The following is a 12,262-nucleotide window of genomic DNA, read 5'->3' as shown; positions in this document are numbered from 1 at the left end:
AGGTTACTGAAAATAACATCATCTTAACATGAGAACCTTAAGGATAGATATTGTAGTCATCAAGGATTTATAGTAAAGTAACACACTGAACTGAGAAGAAGGACTGAGTGAGTACACAACAATTAATAAATACATTGCAGTCTTAAAGTGTTTCTACTGATATATCTTTGCATGACTATCAGTTAAAAAAACTCCTTATTTATCTTATATTGGCCCTTTATAAAGCCCATGAGTTCAGCTTCTGTCTGAAACAGGCCGTTTTAGCTTCTGTCTCTTTAAGGCTCCCCTTCTGATGAGCCCACTGTGTTCTGACTGGTTAGCTCCCGGAAGCTGCCCAGCAGACTTTCACCATCTCAAGAGGCTACGTAAACAAACAATAGTTGGCAAATGTTGTTTCTTTTTCTGGGACAACGCAAACCACCCATGGAACAACCTTAGCAATGAAGGCTACGACAAAGAACAGACGACCATTTGTGGGCATGTGCGAACAATCTGATGTCATCAAGAGAGGGAAGTAGAGGTAACACTACAAATGGAGCTTTCAGAGCAGGCTGAGGCCCTGGATTTTGACTTGAAGGCAGCATTTTTTTTACATACTTTCAGCTTAAGTTTTGGAACTTTGACCATGTTTAACATAGACATCCACCATCATAACAGTATGACAAAAAAAGCATTAAAAAATATTTGTTGACCATACATAAATTCAGGCCTGATTTCCATTATGATCTAAGCTGGCAAATGGTACATTTGGTACACAATCAACCCTGCCTTGTTAATGGATCTTGTCTATAGAGGCTAATCATTATAAAGGTTTTTTGTTTTATTGATTTAGCATGTATTTGTTTATACATTTAAATACACAATTATAATTTGCATTAAAAAAACAAAAGAAAATGTCATTTGCACATTATAACTCTATTTCATTATTCTGTCTTCACATGAACAAAAGCAAAATTCATTTTAAAAAGGCTTTTTGAAATTTTACATTTTGTTATACTGTATCGCTGCTCATCATATCCTATCCCACGAGTAAATACTTTAATTTTTACACTTGATAAACATGATGCAGCAAATTTTTGCATATACATAATGATATATGTGCAATATACTGTAGTATGGTGGACTGGTCTTTCTAAAAGATCATTCTTACTGTAAGTGTACATTAATGAACATTTCCCTGATGTATAATGGTCATTTAGTGAAATAATAAAATTTGCTGGTATGGAACCCCCACACTGAGTCTCCCTCCACCTGGTCTTCAGTACATCCTCCCAGACCAGCCTAACAGACAACATCTTCCTTCCACCTTCACCCACATTCATTCATCTATCCTCAACATTCAATACCTCCTGAATTCCATGAAACCTTTAAATGGCATATTGTTGTGGTGTGGTTCTTGCTAGTGAAATACATACAGTGGTGCATTTTGAGGCTGTACACTGTATATAAATATTCATGAATATTTTTTGTGTTAAGAAAAGTTCTATACATAAATAATATTATTATTATTATTAAATTCTTCTGATGGTCTTTTTGGTTTATTACTTAACATCTCTGCTAGAAGTCAGAGGAGTTTATGTCAGCAGTTTTTGTTGCTGACTGAGGATAAGTGCTCTTAAATATGTCAATCCTAAATGTCTCTGAAAGACATTATTGAATGTTTGAGAAAAGTTTTATTTTTCCCCACATCCAGCATATCCTTAATTCAACTCTTTACATCTTATCAATAAGATGGCTTCATTATATAACCGTAGATGTATCAAAACAAAGAAGGCTAAGACACTAACAGAAAAGTCAGACGTGTTTGAAAGGTTTCAGTAGAAAAGCATTTTATTAACTTTGATAACATGGTATTTTTACTAGCACACAGCTTTTAATGTAAAAAACAAACAAAACAAGTCAGCAAGTAAGCGCTGTTTTAAAATGAATTGAGAGAGAGGCTGTTATGAGGCTGATTATCAGCCTCATGACGTCATCAATCATGTACTCACAGCTGCACACACACATACAATAACTGGCTGGAAAAGCAAGAGGAAATAACAAATTAAACTGTGCACTTTTTTTCTTTTGCTTGAATAAATCAGTGTTTGTTCTGTCCATCTTCTGCCTACTGGTGGGTTTGTCCATGCTGAGCCCGGAACACAACTCGTGTTAAACACAAATCTTCATCCTGAGAAACAAATTGACATTTGTCATTTAGACTCTTTATTATGTAGCTTCTACTGTTACAGTATTATGTTGCTGTGCATGTCTGATAGGTAGTGTTATTGTGTGGCATGTATCATCCAACAAGTCTTCTTAATTAAATGACAAAGTACATCATACCTGATTCCCTCTTGTTTGACCTCTGGTGTCAAGCATTTTCTGATGAACGTCCTTATCTGCAGAAATAAATACAACAGGATTACACTGCATAGCATGCAAATGCACACCTTTCACAAAAATAACACATTTTCCCCTTAAACGACTAAATACAGGATTAATTATGATTTATTTGAGAAAAAAATAATTTTATAACATGTAAGGAGATTCATCTATTAGGGGAATAATATGAGGGAACCACGATTAAGTAAACAATTTTCAGGTTAGAATAGGTACCTGTTTTCTGATTAAGATGATAAACCAAAATAAAAGAGAGGAACGAGGAGAGAACAGTTAAGGCTGGGGTCAACATCACTATCCAGGACACAGCAGGCACACCAGACACAACAGGGCATGAACTGGAGTCACTGGAGTCTGCATCAAATGTGTAGAATGGGTTAAAACTGATCAACAAAACTTGGCCTGGCTGTTTTGCATTGGATTCAACTTTAACAACAGTTAATCATTAAATTGCACATTTTCAAATAGAGTTTGTTGAATTTAGAATTGGGATAATTCACTAGCTTCATCAATATAAGTAAACAAGTATGTTTTATTTTTAATTTTCCCTCATAAATATGTCAGTGTATATAGTTGCCAATTTCCAGGAATAAATTCATGCCGATTTTAAGACAAGGTTGTTGGTTGAGTTGGGTCTGGAGAAACATGAGTGGCCTACACAGATTTCTGACCTCATCCCCTTCCAACATCTTTGAATGAATTCTGATGCAGACTAATGCTGTTATAAGGGTAGAGGCAGTCAATGCAGCATATTAATGTCAATGGTGTTGGGGTGAGATGTTCAACAGTCTCACATTGTAATAATCAAGAGCAAAGTCAAGACCAGAATACTTACTTAATAGGATTCGTGTTGTTATGGAGCCATATCTGTAAATCTTTCGAGGAGTAATTTTGTCCTCACCCGCCACCTTGGTCTGTTCAGTTCCACAGTAGTAAAGACCCTCATCAGAACCTGTAACATTCATGATCTGCAGATCATAGGATTCAAAGGACTGGTTCTTCACAAAGTGGAAACGAGGTAGGGGATTCACAAAGCCTGCTGTGTCAGTGTTTGGTTTCCATGCGTGACGATTTAGTTTTAGAACAAGAGAAGGCTGGTTCTCATGAGAACAGTTCCTGTACCACACTATGTATACTCCAGCTGATGTTTTGCAGTCACAGTACAGGGTGATGTTGTCTCCTGGTCTGACTGTAACCTCCAACACTGATCCAGAAATCCCATCATGACTGCAGGAAACAACTCCTGGAATACAAACACAACAATTAAAGCAGGTTGAAATGTTACAGCGCAGCATTTCACGTCATAAAAGATGTGGGTTACTGATGAGTTAATTCTCAAAACGGGACCAATTGTAATGTAATCTTCAAAATGTAATATCAAAATAATTACCTAAGAGAACAACTAGAAAAACATGCAGCTCGTCCATGTGTGATGATGACCTGTAGCTGACAGGCAGCGACACTGTTCTTACTCACGGATGTCACGACCAACGCACACTTTTCCATTAAAGGAAATGTAAGTCATGATTGGCTAGTCTAATGGAACATCTTCTTCTGTGGTTGTTTTCTATTGGTGCAATGGTAAGTGCTGCTTTTTGCATTGATGTTAAGGTTAAAAAGATTTCTTCAGAAGAAACTTGAAGAACAGTACCTGATAAAAACAACCACACTGCAAATTCCAACTGAGGAGCCAATACAGAAGTGCATTTTATACTTATGAATATACTGATGTATAGAGACAACAAATAGATCTTCTAATTAAGCAAAGGTATAAAAACATGAGGACACAGATATATAGTGCACTGTACAGCAGTAGTATTGTTAGACTCTAAATTGTCAATTTGTTGTCACTGTTACTCCAACAGGGATGTGATCCACTAGAGGGAGCAAAACACTATTGTCTGCTTATGTTTGCATTAAATTGATGATATCAAACTAAAAGGCTAAAAGTCTTTATGAAGAATGTTTTGGGGTAATGTCACAGTAGCTGTAAATAGTTTTTACTGACTTTATTTTATGTGAAAGTTTGAACTCCTCTTTTGAAAAACATCTGGATCCTTGATGAAACCCTTTTAACCAAATGGCTCAGAAACCATTATTTGGACATGAGCTGCATGATCATAACTTACAACAACTAACAACAGACAACTTAGTCATTCTGATCTAATACAGTGCATACCTCTGTTTGTAATCCAGTATACGGTGGTCATGTCTGTGTTGGTGTGCACGTAAGGTGTGATCTGCTCGGCAACCTGCTTTGTTGTTTAAAAATCACTCTGCTCACCACATACAGGATACGCTGTGAAGTGTGAAACAGAGGTTTATGACTTAATGAGAACAAAACATATCTGTTTTTTTCTCTGGCTGAGAGCATTTAGTTGTTTTCATATTCAAGTACATTGTCACATGTTTTACTTTGCTCAATAATTTCTAATTCCTGGTGAGAATCTATGGAATTCTTCTCATCACTTTATTTCTCCACTGATTTGGATTTTCTGGTCAAAAGTAATAGTACAATATAGTTATTTGTTTCAATATAAAGTTGCAGCAACTGTATTGTATATAAACTATACAAAATTTAGAATCAAGATGACCCCTTGTCGTCTAGTTTAGAGTGATGGGGACAACATGAGGTCAAACCTCCTCTGGTGCCTTTTATTGATTCAATTCTTAATATTTCCACTAGAGGTCAGGAGAGTTTCATATGCAGCTAATATGACTAACTTCAGAGATAACACCATCACCATTTCTTTACCCTCCTCTATTTGTTTCAACAAAACCCTTCAAGTGAAAGTGCTCCTGTGTAGACTATACCATTCCTAAGTGTCTCTGAAAAAAAGTTGAAGAACAAGTGAAAATTAATATTTTGCTTAACAAAAAAATCATCCACCCTACATGAACACGTGGTGTGTAAACAGTGCAGAAGGTGTCACTGATGTCAGGAAGTTATGTTGTGGTCAGTCTGTGACATAGTCAGAAATACACTGCACATTTAAATGTAGCTGTGGTTTGTGTTTGTGTGATTTGAAGGATGATCTGTGTTCTCAACATCTACAATGAACGTGCAAAATCAAGCCATTTGATACCTTCAGCAGGCCACTAATCTGCAGCCTCAGTCTGTCTGCATGTTGAGCTCTGCAGTCATATGAGGGGCTGTTTGTCATCGTGGGTTTCCTGTAAACTTTACTGATCTTATGGACTACAGGATGTGGGCTCACTGCTAACTGTGTATTATCTTGTAACTTCTTGGAAACTAGGTGGCAGGGCCATTTTGTGAACAAATAAGGTATGGAGGAAATTTAAAAACTATATATTTCCTTATTCTCTGTAACAGAATCAGCTACAACAAATGTGGTTGTACAAAGCTCTACAGGTGAAGGACCAGGGCTGATATCTTGAGATAAAATGAGGAAATTGCCTGAAAACAGCTACTAATTCTTGTTACAGACAAGTCATCACTACAATTATGAACTATGACAGATTGATTTCAATCAAAAAAAGTGAATCTGATGCAAATTATTTTCAGCAACACCAAAGAAGTTTTCTATTGAGAGGTTTGTGTACATATGAATTTTTAATCTGTTATTTAAGTGGTGGAAGGAAATAAAACACACAAGCTGCATCTATTGTGGGAAGAATGAATGAATGAATAAAGGCAGGAATTGAGTCTTTGTGAATGTTTTTCATTAATGATTTCATATACACTTCATGCCACTAACAGCGAGCAACAGTGGATGACTTCATGACCTGTTGTACAATACAGCAAAACATCTATACACTAGGGGTGTGCCCAAATACAAATACATTATTTGGCAAAGCACAAATAGTGGGTTTTCATACGAATATTTGTTTCATACAAATATTTTAAAAATTATTTGTTGGGGGTGTTCCCCAGAGATAAAGCTGAGCTACTGACACAAGCAAAGTGCTCCCAAGGGACTCTCCATAATCTGTTATTCCTGTTCTCCGTAGTTTATTCATGAACACTTATTGTAACACTTTAATTTTCTAAAATTAAAAACAAAAACAGGATTTTTAAGCCTCTTTCCACTTTTATTTGAACACAAATTCAGATACAAATATTTTTGCTGCCCCAACAAATACAGACACAAATACAAATACTGGATTTCTCTGCATATATATACAGTATATCCTCACAGAGGAATAGACAGTAAACATGGTTTAGTATGAATTTTTAGCTCCCAGCTGTATTGCTAAATTTCTGGTCCCCTACAAGCCACAGCACAGCCTCAGATCCTCAGGCCAGCTGCTTCTGACGGTTCCTAAATCTCAGTTCAAGACTAAAGGTGACCCTCAGCTCTAGACCTCCCTGCCTGAGGATCTGACACTTGCAGAATCGTGATGTCTTTTATATCTTTTATATGTAAAAAGCCTTTCATTAATGCTTGCACATTGTTTTATTTCCAACATGTCTTCTTCTTCCTCTTATTATTATTATTATTATTATTATTATCCTACATTATTAATGGATATTAAAAAATTGTAATTTTTGAATATTATTTTAATCGTTACATCCCTCAAATATTTTAATCCTGGTTGAACCATGTAAAGCAGTTTGTAACTTGTTTTTGATGAAACAAATAAATAAAGTTTATCATTGTTATTATTCTCTGTAGCATCTCTAACATAACAAACTGCAGTGATGAAGACTCTGGGCTGGTTGCTAACTTGAGATGAAAACAGGAAATTTTCTGAAAAGAGCTATCGTGTCCTGTTACAGACAAACAGTCGTCATTGTCGATATGAAATGTAGCAGATCGATTTCAATCAAATAATTGAATCTGAAGCAAATTGTAATCAACGGCCACAGACAGGTTTTATATTTGTGAGGTTTATTTGTTTATTTTCACAGCTCATCAATTTTCAATCTTTTATTTTAGTGGTGAAGGGAAATAAACAGACTCTATAAAATATGGACATATCCACCATGAAGTCACCCATTGGTTTCTGAAGAGTGGTTTTGAAGCTCGAAGTGAGCCGCTCGAGCCATCACCATATTAGCAGTGACTGACTCCGCCTCACTCCCGGCCAATCCAAAATGAGCAGAGAGGCGGGCCGAATCGCTGAAACAAACCACCTAGCAGCTGGCAGACCTGTCACTCAAAGCAGCCGTGTCCTTCATTATGCATAAATTTACGGCTTAATAAAATTTAAACAGGTGAGTTATAAAAAAAATCACCCCCTGTACAGTTGTCGTGAGCAAGGAAATAAGTTGTAGAGACCAAAACCGTTTTTTGTACCAGGCTGTAAACATGTTTATTTCTGCTGTAAAGTTGGGCATTTTAACATGGGGGTCTATGGGTATTGACTCGCTTTGGGATCCTGCCTCAAGTGGTCATTCAAGGAACTGCAGTTGTTGGCACTTCTGCACTGGCTTCATTTTTCAGCCCTGGAGGTTGCCGCTTGGAAATAAAATACACAAGATGTACAGTATCTATTCTAATAATAATAATAATAATAATAATAAGAAAAATAATAGAATATGTTTCTTAATTAGCACTTATCAAAACAGCTAAAAAGTGTTTCACATAAAAACAAACAGCAATAACAGAATAAAAGTACTAAAAGAGCAACAAAACTAAAATAATAAAACCCATAAAACAGAATAAAAACTAGAATCAGTTGAAATCAGGGAAGGTGGTGTGATAAAAGTAGTTTTGAGTTTAGATTAAAAGGAAGCCACAGACTCAGCCTGCCTCATTTCCTCAGGCAGGTTGTTCCAGAGCTTCGGGGCTCTCATTTCAAAAGCTCTGTTCCCCTTAGTCTTCAGATGAGAGTCGTATGGAGATAAACAATCTGAGATATATTGAGGGGTCAGGTTATTTAGTGCTATTTAAGTAATTAAAAGAACGTTGAAATCTAAAATTCTAAAACATACTGGAAGCCAGTGTAAAGAGGCTAAAACTGGGTTGATGTGTTCAAACCTGTTTCCTCTGGTTCAAAACCTGGCCGCTGAGTTCTGTACTGTCTGTAGCTGCTCTACAGTTTTTGTATTTAGGCATGTAAAAATGCTGTTACAGTAATCCAGGCATGATGAGATAAAATCATGTATATTCTTAGAAGAATGAATGAACAAATGAACACAATGAATCCATATAAATTGTGGTTCAGACCACTAACAGTGGAAAATCCAAAACAATTAGAAACAATCAGAAACAGTTGAAGTGGAAGTACACAGTGGAAGCACTGATGGCTTTATGAACTTTTGAATAATACAGCAAAACAGTTGCTGTATATTTATCGTCATTGGAGAATTGACAAAAAAGTAGTTTGGTATGAACTTTTCCAAACAAACAATTGCTTTCAACCTTCACAAAAAAGTAAACTAGTTTATACATACACATTTCCTTACAGGTCAGTTATTGATGGTAATGACTGTTGCTTAACTCTGGGCTAATAGAATAGAATAATCTATATGTATCAACAATAATTAATTCATTATACAACTTCTTGTGTTGCTTTACACCCCAGAAGTATTAATGGCAGAATAAGTGCTGAAGTCAGAACGTGGAGTTTTCTTCTTTGTTGGTCTCTGTGATGCCTGACGGTTTTCCAGCGCAGCATAACACACATCTTCACCCTATGATTTGACATTTGTTATTCAGAATCATCACCATGTACAGTTAATACTAGCTGTATGATTCACCATGAACTACTGTTTAAAACATTTATTTTTATATTATGTGTCTCATCTGTAAGTGTAACATATGTTCACTAATTTGCAAAAATCAGAGGATGAGTGTAGTATGAAACAACAAAACCACACAAACTAGAATTCATAAAAGTACTGTAAATTACCTGATTCATTCTTGTTTGACCTCTAGTGTCAGGTGTTTGCTCATCAACCTGAGGTTCTTTAACTGCAGAAATAAATATAGGATCATCACACCATGTTAGAGCCAACCTCATATAATAAATTACAAGAAGAGAGCTTATCTGAATCCAGGTTTCTTTGTCATTCAAAATTCATTTTGTAGATTAAATATATTATTATTATTATTATAAATATATTAATCGTTATTGCTGGACTAACAATATCAAGAATATTTTTCAAAATGTCAAACTATTCCTTTAAAAGAAGAGAACATATCCTCAGCCAGTTTTGTATTTATGCAATTGAGAATAAATTTTGTAGATTAAATATTATAGAAATATTTTTGGAAAACTAGCATTTACAAGTTACAATCAAAAATATGAAGAGTAGGTTTTCAAATTGCCACAGTAGTAAATGGTACTATGTGCATAAAAGTAACAATTACAGCAGGTACCTGTTTTCTTACAGATGTGATAAACCAGAATAGAGGAGAGTAAAGAGGAGAGCACAGAACAAGCTGGACACAGAGAGAACAGCAGTGTCCAGCACACACCACAGTCTGAAGTCAGGAAACGAGGCTCACTGGAGTCTGGATCAAACACAAGGTTATAACGATTAGCTTGATTAGACGCTGATCTCATAAAGTGTTATATTTTCTTGCACAAGGATTTACATACAGTACATGTGGTCATATATGTTTGTGCATGACCCCAGTAATCAAGAAACCCTGATATTTCCAAGATACAAATAAAAACAAATTAGATTGAAATTAATGTGGGTGGCAAAAAAATGACATCACCATTAATATTTGAGACCTGCATAGTATTCTTGGTGCAGTATTGACTTTGCCTTCTAGATACACTTTTTCACTTTGGCCCAAATTCAGAATTGCCTTTATACTAAAGAAACAACCAGAATCATCTGCAATCATTCTAATTTGGCTGATCTGTCTTTAATTATGATTTATTAGGTTTGCAAATGTCAACAGTAAGTGCAACAGGAAACTTTTTCCCAAGTCAAGCCTATTATCTGCAAATGGAAAATTATCTCAAAACTCACTCTGCATGGAAATAAAAATAAAATATTGGGTTTACATTTAACATGACTCATAACACCTCAGATCCAAGAGGTCTCTGATTTGGCAGGAATCCTTTGTAACAGTGAAACAGCATTTCCTTCCAGATTAGCAGTTGTTTTACTCTGGATTCAACCTCATGACCAGCCAATGATGATGCAGGTAATATATTTTGTAAGTGCACTGTGACATCATGAAGGCTCACCTACTTCTTATTTTTCAAATGTCCACATTAATGTAAGCCCATATTTTCTTCCCATGTGGTGATCGGTTGGTCAAATGGTTAGATTTACTGTGTAGATAATTCACACATATAGAGAAGTCAGATGAGACTACTTACTGACTACGATCCTTGTGGCATTTCCATAACTGTAAACATCTCTGTCAGAAATTGTTGTCTTATCCTCCACCTTGGTCTGTTCAGTTCCACAGTAGTAGAGGCCCTCATCTGAATCAGTGATGTTCATGATCAGCAGGTCATAGGATTCAGAGGACTGGTTCTTCACCAAATGAAAACGAGGGAATGGATTCAGAATGTCTGTAGAGTCTCTGGGGACATATATTTTCTCAAATTTTGTTTTCAGAACAAGAGAAGGCTGGTTCTCATGAGAACAGTTCCTGTACCACACTATGTATACTCCAGATGATGTTTTGCAGTCACAGTATAGAGTGATGTTGTCTCCTGGTCTGACAGTAACCTCCAACACTGATCCAGAGATCCCATCATGACTGCAGGAAACAACTCCTGGAATACAAACACAACAATTTAAGCAGGTTGAAATGTTACAGCGCAGCATTTCACGTTAAAAAAGATGTGGGTTACTGCATGAGTTAATTCTCAAAATGGGACCAACTGTAATGTAATCTTCAAAATGTAATATCAAAATAATTACCTAAGAGAACAACTAGAAAAACATGCAGCTTGTCCATGTGTGATGATGACCTGTAGCTGACAGGCAGCGACACTGTTCTTACTCACGGATGTCACAACCTACGCACACTTTTCCATTAAAGGAAATGTAAGTCATGATTGGCTAGTCAAATGGAACATTTTCTTCTGTGGTTGTTTTCTATGGGTGCAATGGTAAGTGCTGCTTTTTGCATTGATGTTAAGGTTAAAAAGATTTCCTCCGAAGACACTTGAAGAACAGTACCTGATAAAAACAACCACACTGCAAATTCCAACTGAGGAGCCAATACAGAAGTGCATTTTATACTTATGAATATACTGATGTATAGCAACAACAAATCGATCTTCTTATTAAGCAAAGGTATAAAAACATGAGGACACAGATATATAGTGCACTGTACAGCAGTAGTATTGTTAGACTCTAAATTGTCAATTTGTTGTCACTGTTACTCCAACAGGGATGTGATCCACTAGAGGGAGCAAAACACTATTGTCTGCTTATGTTTGCATTAAATTGATGATATCAAACTAAAAGGCTAAAAGTCTTTATGAAGAATGTTTTGGGGTAATGTCACAGTAGCTGTAAATAGTTTTTACTGACTTTATTTTATGTGAAAGTTTGAACTCCTCTTTTGAAAAACATCTGGATCCTTGATGAAACCCTTTTAACCAAATGGCTCAGAAACCATTATTTGGACATGAGCTGCATGATCATAACTTACAACAACAGACAACTTAGTCATTCTGATCTAATACAGTGCATACCTCTGTTTGTGCTCCAGTATACGGTGGTCATGTCTGTGTTGGTGTGCACGTAAGGTGTGATCTGCTCGGCAACCTGCTTTGTTGTTTAAAAATCACTCTGCTCACCACATACATTATATGCTTTGTGTGAAACAGAAGTTTATGTCTTATGTAATGACACCAAAACATGTCTGTTTTTTTCTCTGGCTGAGAGCATTTAGTTGTTTTCATATTCAAGTACATTGTCACATGTTTTACTTTGCTCAATAATTTCTAATTCCTGGTGAGAATCTATGGAATTCTTCTCATCACTTTA

At 36.0% G+C, this 12,262-nt stretch overlaps 2 protein-coding genes across 4 annotated transcripts; both read right to left on the bottom strand.

The window, feature by feature from the left end:
* Positions 1-948: 948 nt before the first annotated feature.
* On the bottom strand, positions 949-3,937 carry LOC137180510 (uncharacterized). 3 transcript variants are annotated; one of them, XR_010927980.1, is made up of 6 exons: positions 3,773-3,937; positions 3,218-3,625; positions 2,599-2,736; positions 2,326-2,381; positions 2,000-2,170; positions 949-1,735 (listed from the first exon to the last, which is right to left on the bottom strand). XR_010927980.1 is itself a non-coding variant. In XM_067585899.1 (5 exons), exons 1-5 carry the CDS (start codon positions 3,807-3,809, stop codon positions 2,108-2,110), a joined length of 702 nt encoding a protein of 233 aa, XP_067442000.1. In that variant the 5' UTR covers positions 3,810-3,937; the 3' UTR covers positions 1,832-2,107. The 3 variants fall into 3 exon arrangements, 2 of the variants coding, with proteins under 2 accessions (XP_067442000.1, XP_067442001.1); XM_067585899.1 differs by lacking the exon at positions 949-1,735 and having other exon boundaries at positions 1,832-2,170; XM_067585900.1 differs by lacking the exons at positions 949-1,735; positions 2,599-2,736 and having other exon boundaries at positions 1,832-2,170.
* A 2,592-nt stretch (positions 3,938-6,529) lies between these two features.
* LOC137173491 (uncharacterized) lies at positions 6,530-11,885 on the bottom strand. Its single transcript, XM_067578364.1, has 5 exons — positions 11,186-11,885; positions 10,633-11,037; positions 9,672-9,806; positions 9,202-9,263; positions 6,530-8,983 (listed from the first exon to the last, which is right to left on the bottom strand). The coding sequence occupies exons 1-5, from the start codon at positions 11,220-11,222 to the stop codon at positions 8,864-8,866; spliced, it is 759 nt and encodes a 252-aa protein (XP_067434465.1). The 5' UTR covers positions 11,223-11,885; the 3' UTR covers positions 6,530-8,863.
* Positions 11,886-12,262: the final 377 nt, after the last annotated feature.

Source organism: Thunnus thynnus, chromosome 3 (genome assembly GCF_963924715.1).
Source record: "Thunnus thynnus chromosome 3, fThuThy2.1, whole genome shotgun sequence".
Taxonomy (NCBI): Eukaryota; Metazoa; Chordata; class Actinopteri; order Scombriformes; family Scombridae; genus Thunnus; species Thunnus thynnus.
The sequence above is the reverse complement of the archived record's forward strand: the minus strand, read 5'-3'. Positions and strand labels throughout refer to the sequence as shown.

Excerpts from the sequence above, each read along its gene's own strand:
- LOC137180510 (XM_067585899.1), bottom strand. The coding sequence starts at position 3,809 with ATGGACGAGCTGCATGTTTTTCTAGTTGTTCTCTTAG. Across the intron at positions 3,626-3,772 it reads TTTTCTAGTTGTTCTCTTAG|GAGTTGTTTCCTGCAGTCAT; the intron begins GTAATTATTTTG and ends TTTGTATTCCAG. Across the intron at positions 2,737-3,217 it reads AACAACACGAATCCTATTAA|ACTCCAGTGACTCCAGTTCA; the intron begins GTAAGTATTCTG and ends CATTTGATGCAG.
- LOC137173491 (XM_067578364.1), bottom strand. The coding sequence starts at position 11,222 with ATGGACAAGCTGCATGTTTTTCTAGTTGTTCTCTTAG. Across the intron at positions 11,038-11,185 it reads TTTTCTAGTTGTTCTCTTAG|GAGTTGTTTCCTGCAGTCAT; the intron begins GTAATTATTTTG and ends TTTGTATTCCAG. Across the intron at positions 9,807-10,632 it reads TGCCACAAGGATCGTAGTCA|ACTCCAGTGAGCCTCGTTTC; the intron begins GTAAGTAGTCTC and ends TGTTTGATCCAG.